The following is a 13186-nucleotide window of genomic DNA, read 5'->3' on the forward strand; positions in this document are numbered from 1 at the left end:
TCGGCCTCCCAAAGTGCTGGGATTACAGGCGTAAGCCACCGCGCCCAGCCGAGTTTTCTTTAGAAGACAAAGTAAAGCCCAAACTGGCCAGCCCCCAAATAGAGTGCCTGCTTAGCAGGCTGGCAGGTGAAAGGGCGTGGGACTTGGAAGACACAGAATGCTGCAAGCCCCAGGCAATTGATTGAACCTCTCTTGGTTTGGGTTTCTTCATCTGCTAAATGGATGTATGACTCCCTTACAGGGACATTATGAGATGGCAATGAAATGGTATGTGCAAAATCACCTGGCTCGGCCCACAGTCTGGCTTTTGGGTAATTTTGACACAAAAGGAAATAGCTATGAACTGAATTGTGTCTCCCCAAAACGCATTTGTTGAGGCCCTAACCTCCAATGTAACTGCCTTGGAGAAAGGGTCTGTGGGAGGTAATTGAGTTTAAATAAGGTCATAAGGATGAGGTCTAGTCCTATAGGACTGCAGCTCTAGGAGAAGAGAAAAAGAGAGATCCCTCTCCCTTTCTCTGCCATGTGAGGACACAGTGAGATGGCAGCCACCTGCAAGCCGGGAAGAGAGCCTGACCGTGTTGGCACCCTGATCTCAGACTTCCAGCCTCCAGAACTGTGAAAAAATACATTTCTGTTTTTTGAGTTACCCAGTCTATGATATTTTGTGTCGGAGGCCCGAGCTGTGGTGCATATTTAACCTGTGGGCAGTGTGTTTTCAGAAAGTGGTGACATGGTGCACATGGCCCTGGTGGGAGTGGGTCTGTGGTCTCCTGTCCTTTGAGGAAGCTCCTTCTGTGACATCCAAGGTCCCAATGATCTGGGTCCTGCTACCTTCTTGGTCTCACCTGGTATCATCCCTCACTTCTTTCTCACATTGGTCTTCTTTCTTCTATCTCTCCAACTCTCTAAGCTCCATCCTGCCTTGGGGTTTTTGCACATGCTGTCCCCTCTGTAATGCATACCTTTGCAAGGCTCAATTTGGATTCAGAGGTCCCTTCCATAGAGAGCCCTGTCCTGGCTGTCTGGGACTTCTCTCATTTCCTTTGCCCTGTCTTATTCTCTTCCTGGCAGGCATCACTCTCTAAAATTAAATGGTTTACCTGTTTAATATCTGTTTTCCTCCCCTGAAATGTAAGCTCTGTGGGGACAGGGGCCTTGTCTACTTGTCTTGCTATATCCCTAGAGCTTACCAAGGACTGTCACATAATGGGGGCTCAACTCATACTCAATGAATGAATGAGTGAATAAGCTGATCAGGACAAAGCTCCCTGCCTGTGCATCGAGCACCTCTTGAACCAGACCCCAAACACTTGATTTCCAGCATCACACCTTGTCTCTCCTTACAACTAGAGACCAGCTGGTCCATCCAAAGGATTTCCAGTCAAAGGGTTCTATGGAGAGCATGGGGTCCACTACAGAGATCTAGGCTGGAGGAGGAGGTGAGTGAGTTGCTCTTTGAATGTTCTTCTCTACCCTTTCAACTACAACAGCTCTGAATTTGTCTGTTTCCCATGTTGGGCGTACATGAAAAATCTTATGAAAGAAATGGCCCCACAGCCAAGAGAAAATGGAAAACCACAAATTGCATCCAAGTCTTCACGTTACACTGAGGAATCTGAGGTCCAGAGACTTGCCACACACAGATGGCCAGAGGTGGGATGCTCTATCCCTAGTGGTGACGTGGTCAGGGATCAAGAAATTTCTGCTATGTGAGTAAAAAATAATGGCTCGCTCAAATGCCGTAACTTGGCTTTCTTTCTCTGAGAACTGAGGACAGGGGAAAGGATTTATGATCACCACTGGTCTCTGTTAGTCCCAAACAAACTTCAGTCTCCATAACCCCCATGAGTGGTCATTACACACTACAAGAGACCAAAAGTGAGCTCTGGCGAAGCACTCAGGAGAAGCCTATCCTGGCCGGACCAAAGAGCCACTGTGGGACATCACACATGGCCCAGGGAGTGGGATGGTTTCAGATGAGGACAATTTCTTCTTAGACACAGAGCGGGGTAGCGTGGACCCCAATGCCCTAAGCATCTTGTTTATGGTAGAATCATAGACTTCCCTGACAAGGCCTGTTCACTGGCTGGCCTCTTTTAGAGCCACCTTTTTTCTACCTTTGCTTCCCAACCCCCACCTGCCTCCCTTTCTTCCTCTAGTTCCATGGAGCATTTGCTGACTGGTAATTTTACCAACCATTGCTGCAAACCCAGAAGTTCATTTCATCACTGGCAATCAGCTCCTGTCCTCAGGGAAACCTAATTAGGTACTACAGGATTTTTGATGTTGCTTCCATGGTAACCCCCGTAGTAATGGTGTACATGCAGAATATATGCTCCAGGGTGTTTAAATTTATATATGTATATATATATGAAATATAAAATATATTATATATATAAATAATATATCTTAAGAAAATCTGTAATTTTTTCTTCTTGCTTTGTTTCTGTGTAGTTTTTTTAAATGATGGAAATTTTCTCTGAAGTTCTTTTCCCCACAGAGAAAGAACAGTATACAAAAAGGCTTTTTCCATTTTCTCTCCTTTAATTTAGAGAAATTCACAGTTGTGCAAGAGTGAAAGTTTTTCAGGTTGGTCAGAAAGTGTCTAAGCAGGAATACGCTCTCCTCCCTGATAGCTGAGAACATTTTAATGACAGATTTTGCTTAAATAAAAAATCAGAAAGGTCTCAAGTCTTTCAAAATAGAATGGGGGGAAAAATGAGTGAATCCAATGAATCAACTCTAAACTTATCCTAAAAAAAAAAAAAAGAAAAAAAGAAAAAAGGCAAGCTTCCCTGCATGCCTACCCCTTTGCAGGAAATGTGGGGAGGCCTCGCAAGTCTGAAGCTCGGGCTGTGCCATGTGGCTGCTGGAGGCACTGGGTAGTGTCCTTGTCTCCTTGTCAAGGCAGCCTGTCCCAGGCCCTGCAGAGATTGCAGCTGAACGGCCCTGTCCTGAGGTGTCCAGATGGCCTTCAGCGTTGGCCTTGTGGTGAGCTGGTGATGACATCTTTGCTTGGCGAGACACTCTAACCAGGGAAAGCTCAGACCTGGACTCCCTGAGGTGCAGGTGACAAGGGAGAGGGCCTGTGACACACCCACAGCTGAAAGCCAAGGGCTTCTGAAGAATCCCTGAATAACTGAAAGTGCTTTCTGTACTATCCCTCGCTGGCCGTCCAAGGATGGAATGCCATGCTGACCTCTTTGTTAGCTGCCAGCGAATCCATTTACCCTCAGCATTTGCCAACAAGGTCCACTGCTCCCAGACTCCCTGCTGTTTTTCTCCAGCGGCCCCCCGCCCATTAATTCTGTTGTGCCCTTGTTCCCTGATTCAGTCTACCAGCTGACTTCCTCACATCTGAGAAAACACTTTGTATGCAAAACAACTAAACTGCTTGCAAAATAACTTTTTAAATGCTCTGAGTTATTCTTTGATATCTCAAATGATGTGTCCATGGGGAGAGTGGGGATGGGGGAATGGCCATCAAGGAATGGCCCTTGACCCTGATCTCCTCCCCATCCAGTCACCCAGTTACTTGAGAAAGACTGGCCAGCAAATATAACTGAGTGGAGTGGGAAGGTGGGGACAGGTGAGGGTTCCTGCTAGGGGCTGTGGCATAAGAATCTAAAAGGAAAATGTTGGGCATGGTAGGCACATGACCTAGCTTTTCTAATATGTGCCAAATATAAGAATTAGTTTTGTTATATATTAGTTTTGTTGCATAACAAAGCACCTCAAAACATAATGGCTTAAAATAATAATTTAGGTCACGTTTCTGTGGGTCAGTCATTTGGGCTGGGCTCAGCTTGGTGGTTCTTCTGCTGGTCTCACCTTGGGTGAGCTTCTGTCATGCAGCTGGTCTAGGACGGCTTCTGATGGCTGGCAGCTGGTACTGGCTGCAGGCTGGGGTGAAAGGGATAGTGAGGCCATGTGTCTATAGTGAGCCTCATGGCGATGACATTTTTTAAACCTCTGCTGTATCACACTTTTTAATGTTCCACTGGCCAAAGCAAGGTACATGGCTAAGTTCAGACGGAAGGGATTGAGAAGTAGGCTGTACTGGCCAGGCATGGTGGCTCATACGTGTAATCCCAGCACTTTGGGAGGCCGAGGTGGGTGGATCACTGGAGGTCAGGAGTTCGAGACCAGCCTGGCCAACATGGTGAAACCCTATCTCTACTAAAAATACAAAAATTAGCCAAGTGTGGTTGTGGGTGCCTGTTATCCCAGTTACTCAGGAGGCTGAGGCAGGAGAATCGCTTGAACCCAGGAGGCAGATGGTGCCGTTGCACTCCAGCCTGGGTGACAGGAGTGAAACTCTGTCTCAAAAAAAAAAAAAAAAAAAAAAAAGAGACAGAGAGAGAGGGAGAGAGAAATAGGCTGTACTTCTTGATTGGAAGAGAGGCAAAGTCACATGTACAGAAGTAAGTGAATGGGATGGGAGGAATTTGTGGCCTTTTCTGCAAGCTGCCCCCTCTGGTGTGTCTGATGCATGCCTTCCGGGCGCTGCTGAAGCCCTATCTAACCCAAGAAGCTTTTCAAATTGCATCCTAATCATGCATGTCTTTTGCTAGAACTAGTTGAGATTGTGAACTGATTCATGGGACATGTGTTTGATTCATATTTATATACCCACAATGGCCTAACCTTGTTGATTCTTAATAATTATTATATTGAACTGAGTTGGGTTAGTTCTCCTTTTTCTCTAATTACAAGCTCCTTAAAGGAAAGTTTGGAATCACTGTTGCATAAAATCTCCCTCCCAGAGCTCTCAGAATTATACTAACAGCTGAAAATCCTGCAAGTTCTCAGAACCACCAGTTAAGTGGTAGAGGGGTTAGGCCTAGAGCCACCTCTGGACAGAGCAACTATCTGAGGAAAGAGTGGAATTTTCAGGAAACCAGAGACTGTGGTACTGACACATTGCATCTTCAGGTCAGTCATACCCTCAATGAGTGAAATCACTTTTTTAGGCTTAGGAGGCAGAAAGAGTCAGTGACTCGAAGAATGTGGCTTTCCTTTTCCCATTCAGGGAAGCCAGAGTACAAGGAGCAAACCTATGCCTCATCAGGAAGAGACTCGTTTGTCAGCCCTGGGCCTCTGGGGCTTCTCCTGCTCTGGAACAGCCCAGAACAGACCACTTGAGGGCCCACGGTACTCCCTGCCCCATGCCACACTCTGTCTGCATCACCTCAGTACTTTTCCAGAATCCATCAGAGGCCAACAGTCAAGCTGGTCTAGAATCAGGGCTGGATGACTGAGACTAAGCCCTAGGGGAGGATAGTCCTTTGTGGAGCCACATACACACTCCCCGAGCCCCTCTGGTCCAGTGCTACTCAAGATCCTGGTTCCAGACTTGCTCTAGAACTTTCTAAGGCTTGGAGGTCACCTGGGACAGTTTATTCCAGGTTGAACCACCCTTTGGGAATAAGAGGGTGTCCCTTCCCATGGTGTGAGATGAATTGTCAGGTCCTTTGTGAGTCACAGGCTTAGGAATGGATTTTCAACAGGAATTTCCATTCTGGGTGGTTAACAAGGGCCACAGGCAATCTGTCCTTTTCTTCATATGACACAGTCATCCGCCTACACACCCCTTTATTCACCAAGATTCTACTGACTGCCCACTCTGTGCCAGGCAACGTCTCAGGCATGGGAGTGGGGTGAGATGAGCCAGGCACGGTTCCTGTCCCTGGAGAGCTCAGGTGCACCGAGAACACAGATGAGGCAGGAGGTGCGAGCAAGAGGGTCTGTGTAGAACCACAGAATTATGGCTTCTTAGAGCAGGAGGTACCTTGGGGATTGTCTAGTCTATTCCCTCATTCCTCAGAGGAGGAAGCTGAGCCCAAGAGAGGGAAGATTAGTCCTGGGGCACGCAGTAAGTGGGAGTTACTAATTCACTAAATAAGCATTTATTGAACACCTACTAAGTGCTAAGATCTGGGCTAGGCTCTGGAGATGCCACAGGGAACAAGGAAGACACAGCGCTTGTCTCTTTGGAGCTCCAACTGTGACTGGTGGGGTGGTCCCAACCCTGGTTACATTTTAGACTCGCCTGGGAGCCTTAAGAAGAACACCTGTGCCAGGGCTCCACCCCCAGAGATTCTGATTACTTGGCCTGGGGTGGGCCTGGGCCTGGGCATGGGTATTTTTGAACAAGCCCTCCAAGCCATTCTAATGTGCGATGCAAGTAGGTTGAGAACCATGTCTAAGGGGAGAGACAGCAAAACCTCACAAATGCAAATCAATAATTGGGATTGTGCTTTGTTAGGAATGAATGGGAGGCAGAGTGAGGAAACAGCAGGGTGGGGTATCTGCTACTTGCTCTGAATCGGGAGGGAGCCAGGCCACACTTGGAGAGCTGTGATTCCAAGGGTCAGAAGGAAGGAAGCATAGAGTGTCCTCATGTGGGACAGCAATGGGATCTTCTGGGACACATCCCACCCTGCAGATGCAGAAAACCTTGCAGCGGAGCCCTGTCTAGCAGAAGCTTTTAACCTGCAGCCTGAAAACTCTCCCCCACCCCCTACTCAAAACACCCCCTCTTTACACACACTGTTTACGAGTGCCCCCAGGCCAGCCAGCTTAATAATCCCTCACATTTTTAGAGCAGTTAGTAAAGCACTGTCCAACTTTTTATCTGTATTATTGGATCCTAACACTAACCCCAGGAGGCAGGCAGGGCCAAGGTCAGTGTTCCCCTGTTGGAGATGTGGAAACAAGCTCGGAGAAGTCACGCACGGCCTGAGATCACATGGCTAATACCTGGATGTGGGGGACTTCAGGCTAGCTCTCCCACCTCCAGCTCCACTACCCCATGTGGCCCCCACCTTCCCTGCACCAGCAAGCCACAACCAAGGCGGGGCACCTGAGAGGCAGCTGGGGACCAGCACCCTCCCGTCTCGCTGGGCAGAGCTGCCGGTGCATTCTCCCCTTCAGCTCTTACAATCCCGCTTACAATCCCACTCCTCATCACGCAATCAAAGGAATCTGTTACTCGTTGCTTCCATTCCTGCCCAGAGTGAACCCAGTTACTATAGTAACCAGATGCGATTCTTTATTACAGAGTAGATGGTTTTAATTTTGTATTTGAAGAGTTTGGCCAGGCAGTCATGTTGCCATGGCTTGGCCTGTCGGGCGGCAGTTAGAAGCAGAGGGAACCCTTTGAGCAGCCATTAGGGCTTTCTAATTGCTGGGGAAAACCTATGTCTGGAAAAACCCAGGCTCAGCTGCACTGGGGAAGGAGGAGGGTGAGTCTCCAGCTGGTGCTGTGCTGGGTACTGTCTCCTGTTCAGAGATGACAGCTCCCTGATTAGAGCCACCAGGTGAGCCTCTCAGCCAGTTGCTCCCATAGTGCCCTGTAGTTTCCCTTCAGGATCCTCATGGGTGGGGGGGTGGGGGGCTGGCTGCTCAGAGGGCCATCAACACATTTTTGTTGAATGAATGAATGAATGAACAAATGATCCTTTGTAGTTTATTAAACCCTTTCAATCCATTGTCTCCTCTGCTCTCCATTATGGCTCTGTAAGGGTACGGAGCAGGGATAAAGAGAAACTGAGGCTCGGCAAGGTAAGAGACTTGCCTCCTAGTGCTGCCTCCCCTGTCTGTGCCTCTCAGGGCCCATGAATTGCCTGGAATGTTCCCCTTGCTGCAGAAACATATCACAGGTAGATGCTAAAAGCAAGGCAAGCATCGCCCGCCCACACCACACCAGGCCTGGTACCATAGGTCCTCTCCTGGGTCCTCAGTTCTTGCTGAACTGTAAGGAAGGCAGCAAAGTGGAGTGAGAAAGCTGCTTGGTGACTAACTTTGAAGCAGAGCAGAAGCTTCCTTTGGCCCAGACAATCAAGGAGACAGTTGGGTGGACAGAATAAAGGGCTCCTCATTCCCTGATCTCCCTGTGCAAGGGAGGAAAGGAAGGCTTCACTCGGCTTTCAGCCAGCCCCCGCAAATCCACGCTGATCCAGTCTCTCTGTTACTCTTTCTGTGCTGAGGGTGTATTTCCAGGTTAAATAAAACCTCCACCCAACCCTGGCCCCAACATTAATTTCTCCTAACCCAGCCTAGTTTCCTCCGGCCTTGCAGCTCAGGCCTTCCCAGGATGCATGCATGGCCTGCTCTCCCGGCCAGGAGGTGCTGATGCTGGTACCCTTCATCCTGAGCTCATGTTAGGCCACAGGACCCTGCTAGTTCCTCCTTAAAGGCAATCATAACCAGTTTTGGAGAGCAGCAGCTCTCTGTGGCTGTTGGTGGAGCAGGCAGCATATGAGGCTGGAGTCTTGAGTGGGATGTGTTCGTGGATGAGCTGGGACAGGCAACAGCCAGATCTGCTGGAGGGCCAAGGACCCAGTAAAGAGAGGGCATAGTGTGATGATAAACATTCCACTACCTCCCAGAAGTGAGGTGCCTGCACAGGAGGCCCACACCGAACATATGCCCGGATCTCAGGCCTCACCCTCCAAGAATCAAATCATCAGAGCTGGATGAGACCTTAGAGGCTTCTCATTTCAGTCTCAGATGAAGACTGAGGCCCCAGAGGGGAAGGATGTGAAGTCCCTTTCACAGTCATCAAATATGGTGGGACTCCACAGTGGGACTTACCGGAAGACAAAGGCTGGACACACAGCAGGTGCTCAGTCAGTTCTTGTGAGAACAGCCATCCTCATGAGGTGACAGCAGGAAGCATCTTCGTGAAAGTTTAGGGCTAGAAGGAAGCTTAGATATCACTGAGCCCAACTGTCATTTTACAGAAAGACCGAGACCAGATCCATTAATAATGCTACAAATAAGAATAGCTAATAGTTACATAGTGTGCTGGGTGCTAGGCAGGATTCCATGCATGTTGCATATACGAACCCACTGCAGCCTCACAGTGACCTCTATGCAGCAGTTATTATCATCATCCCCAGATGAGGTAACTGAGGCACAGGGTGGTTCGGTAACTTGCCCGGGATCACAGAGCCAGTAGTGTTAGGATCAGGCAATCTGGCTCTAGAGTCCGTGCCGTGAACACTTCACTGCACTGTCTGAGAGCACAGTGCTGCCAGCAAACCCTTGCTGCCCCCTTCTCTGAGTGGGGAGAAGGAATCTGTGCCAGCCCTTGTGAGTTCACTCATGCAGGAGACATGACTTTTTCATCTTTACATCCCCTTACAGGGCTCAGCTCAGGTCTGGCAGGGGCTCAGGGATGTGTTTCTAATATAAATGAGTTGATCTTTCTCACCATCGTGAAACAGCCAATTTGGCACCTGTGTGCTGGAAGGGACCTTGGGAAGTGGCTCAACATAGAACACTTGTGGTCAGCAAAAAGGAGGGGGTGGTTCCCACACACCAAGCAATTCTCCAACGGACACTGGCTGAGTGTCCTGCAATATAACTCAAGCCTGATTGTCCGCCTGGAGTTAGTGTTGGCTCCCACAGGTTGAGGGCTCAGTCCCACCACATTTACCCGACTTCTGATGCTAGTCACCAGCCCCAGGTTGTTTTATCTGAGCCTCTGACCAAGTGGCTATAAATCAGGGATTCCCAGGACGCCCTTCTCAGGTTTTCATTAATTTTCTAGAGCAGCTCACATAACTCAGGGAAACACATTTACTGGTTTATTATAAAGGACCTTACAAAGGATTCAGATGAGCAGCCATATGGGAGCAGGGCGCATGGGAAGGGGTGGAGCTTCCATACCCTCTCTGGGCACGCAACACTCCACGTGTCCAGGGACCTCCATGTGTGCAGCTATCTGGAAGCTCATCGAAATACAAAGAGGGGAACGACAGACACTGAGGGTGGAGAGTGGGAGGGAGACGATCAGAAAAAATAACTATTGGGTACTGTACCCAATAGTACCTGGGTGACGAAATCATCTGCACAACAAATCTCTGTAACACGAGTTTACCTATATAGCAAACCTGCACATGTACCCCTGAACCTAAAATAAAAGTTAAAAAAACAAAACAAAACACTGTCTTTTTGGGATTTTATGGAGGTTTCATTACACAGACATAATTGATGACATCATTGGCCATTGGTGATCAACTCAACCTTCGGGCCCCTCTTCCTTCCTAGGAGGTGGTGGGGTGGGGCTGAAAGTTCCAACCCTCTCATCACCAGATTGGTTCCCCTGGCAACCAGCGCCATCCTGAGGCCACCCTGGATCCCCACCCCGACCCCAGCCACTAGTCATCTTATTAGCATACAAATGACACTTATCACTTTGGAAATTCCGAGGGTTTTGGGAACTGTGCCTAAACCAGGATAAAGACCAAATATATTATTTCTTATTATAAATCACTATATCTCAGGAAGCGATTTGCAGAGGAGGAAAGTGAGGCCAAGAGAGTCAGAGTGTCTTAGCCAGGGCTTCCCAGGTAGACTGAATCCAGCTCTCCCCCGCATCCAGGGCTCTTGCCACATAGCAAGGCCCCTAAAGAGCATGCTGACGTGGTCAGGCTGACCTGAGCCCAGCAGCCTGCCCCAGCCTGCCCCACCTGTCCTGCCTGGACCCTGCTTGGGCTTCCTGGTCCTGGCCACACTAATGGACTTTCTGCTCCCACCAGCTCTTTGTGATTGACAATGGCGCGGATGACTGGCGGATAGCCATGACCTACGAGCGCATCCTCTACATCAGCCTGGAGATGCTGGTGTGCGCCATCCACCCCATTCCTGGCGAGTACAAGTTCTTCTGGACGGCACGCCTGGCCTTCTCCTACACACCCTCCCGGGCGGAGGCCGATGTGGACATCATCCTGTCTATCCCCATGTTCCTGCGCCTGTACCTGATCGCCCGAGTCATGCTGCTGCACAGCAAGCTCTTCACCGATGCCTCGTCCCGCAGCATCGGGGCCCTCAACAAGATCAACTTCAACACCCGCTTTGTCATGAAGACACTCATGACCATCTGCCCTGGCACTGTGCTGCTCGTGTTCAGCATCTCTCTGTGGATCATTGCTGCCTGGACCGTCCGTGTCTGTGAAAGGTATTCCACATGGGGCTTTCTGAGTACAGAGCCTGTGCTGGGACAGGGAAGGGAGGAGGAGTAGGGGTGCCAGGAAGTATGTGGTCTGATGGAGGAGACAGGCATGTACCTAGACACCTGAAAGGAGACAATGGGAAAGAGGGGAGTGCTGAGTTGGGGTTGAGTATGAGCTAGAATTGCAGCATTGGAACCAAGGTAAGGTGGGAAAAAGGCACAGAATTTTCCTGATTTTCTGTTCCTTCTTTGCAAACCAATATATCAAAGCATTCTGGTTACATCAGTAACTCACATATAACACATTGCAATTTATTCCTCTTGGGTATTAATAATGCTTATTAGCATTTTAAAGGCTCTGAGAAGTCCTGAAGTAATGAAACCATTTATTTTTGTTTGGTTCAGCCTTTCTTAATTGTATTTGCCCGCAAATCCTTTTTATTATAAAGCACTATTGGTACCTTGCTACTCAAAGTTTGGTTCACAGACCAGCAGCATTGGCATCACTGGGAACTTGTTAGAATTCCCAGAATCTCAGGCCTTAGCCCAGAATGAATGAATCAGAATTTGCATTTAACAAGGTCACCTGGTGATTCATATGCACCTTAGTTTGAGAAGCACTGTACTGATGGAACATACTTTGGGAAACATTGTTTTAGGAGGCTGGTGGTTGGGAGTCATTCAGAGAAGCTACTCATGGGATAGAAGGGAGATGTGGCCTGACAGAGATCCAGGGCTGTAGGACAAAATGCCAACTCCTTGGAACAGCCATCAACAAGGCTCAAGGGCAGGACTGAAGCCACCTCCTTCCACCACCCTCGAGCTGCCTTTAATGACTCTTCTCCTTGCAAGGGGTCCTGGATTTTCATTTTATTTATTTATTTATTTATCTGAGATGGAGTCTCGCTCTCTCGCCCAGGCTGGAGTGCAGTGGCATAGTCTCTGCTCACTGCAACCTCTGCCTCTTGTGTTCAAGCAATTCTCCTGCCTCAGCCTCCCATGTAGCTGAGATTACAGGCATGCGCCACCATACCAGGCTAATCTTTGTGTTTTTAGTAGAGATGGGGTTTCACCATTTTGGCCAGGCTGGTCTTGAACTCCTGGCTTCAAGTGATCCTCCTACCTTGGCCTCCCAAAATTCTGGGATTACAGGCGTGAGCCACTGCACCCAGCCCTGGATATTCATTTTAATCTATTTGACATGTGGACTCTAAATCTAGGTTAGAAACCGTGATTCTGCTCCTAAGTAGCTGTGAGACCTAGGGCAAGTTACTTAACCTCTCTGGGCTACGGTTTCCTCATTTTAAAATGAGGATCACTTGAGATAGAATGAAGCTATGTTTGCTTGAGATAGATTATTTCTATTATGTTGGGAGGTATGGTGAAGCATCCTGTGTAATTTACACAAATCCTGGTAGTCTCCCTTAATTTGTCAACACATACAATTATATTGCCAAATCTTCCATGCACCAGTGTCCTAGCAGAGATCAAACAAGACAAAGAAGTCTGGAGAGGAGTTAGCCTTAACACACCCTACATGGGTGCCTTGAAACGTATCTCCTACCTATTTTTGAGACATTCTGTTTGCAGACATTTCTTTCAGCGTTTTGGCCAGCAGACACACGGTCAAACTGAGAGGGCATTCTGCTGCCGGAGAACAAGGGTTCAGGCTCCAGGATGCAGGTTCAGGCTCTGAGAGCCAGTGCAGTGTTGGAAGACCTTTCTCACACACAGAGCCCCAGGGACACACCATGCTCACCTATTCAGAACCTCGCCATTACTCAGCAGCTGACATTGCAACATCTGCTCTGAGTGGGACCACACTGCACAGGGCTTCATGAGCCTTCTCCGGTAAGCAGACCCTCTTCCCCCAATGGAGAAAGCATGTGCTTGGGTTCTGACCCCAAACTCCTCATGGTACTGTTAGCTGAGCAATATTGTGCTGGTCGCTTCACCTCTCTGGACCTCAATTTTCTTATCTGAAAGCTGGACACAGGATTTATTGTTAGAGTCAAACAAGGTGTATATATGCACTATGTACTGCAATCCAATGATGGTGAAAGTTAATAATAATAGTGCAGATCCCTTGATAACTCTTGGGAATTTTGTGCTGCCTCCTTATAATTAGAACAGCCCAACTTGTACCATACATGGGCCTATACTCTTCCTGTTTTCCTTTCTAAATGATGGAAGCCATGTTGTCTATTAACATAGTAATTG

General features: G+C 48.5%; 1 protein-coding gene across 5 annotated transcripts in view; it reads left to right on the forward strand.

Moving 5' to 3' along the window:
- Positions 1–13186, forward strand: part of KCNN3 (potassium calcium-activated channel subfamily N member 3) — a 172963-nt gene that overhangs the window by 87409 nt on the left and 72368 nt on the right. For all 5 annotated transcript variants that reach the window (XR_010129493.1, XM_055360651.2, XM_019023215.4 and 2 more), the window contains exon 3: positions 10554–10972. Coding sequence is in view for 4 of the 5 variants with exons in the window: in XM_055360651.2 (XP_055216626.2) it covers positions 10554–10972 (419 nt within the window). In the remaining variant the exon portion in view is untranslated. The remainder of the gene's footprint in view (positions 1–10553; positions 10973–13186) is intronic.

The sequence above is a fragment of the Gorilla gorilla genome, chromosome 1, assembly GCF_029281585.2.
Source record: "Gorilla gorilla gorilla isolate KB3781 chromosome 1, NHGRI_mGorGor1-v2.1_pri, whole genome shotgun sequence".
Classification (NCBI taxonomy): domain Eukaryota; kingdom Metazoa; phylum Chordata; class Mammalia; order Primates; family Hominidae; genus Gorilla; species Gorilla gorilla.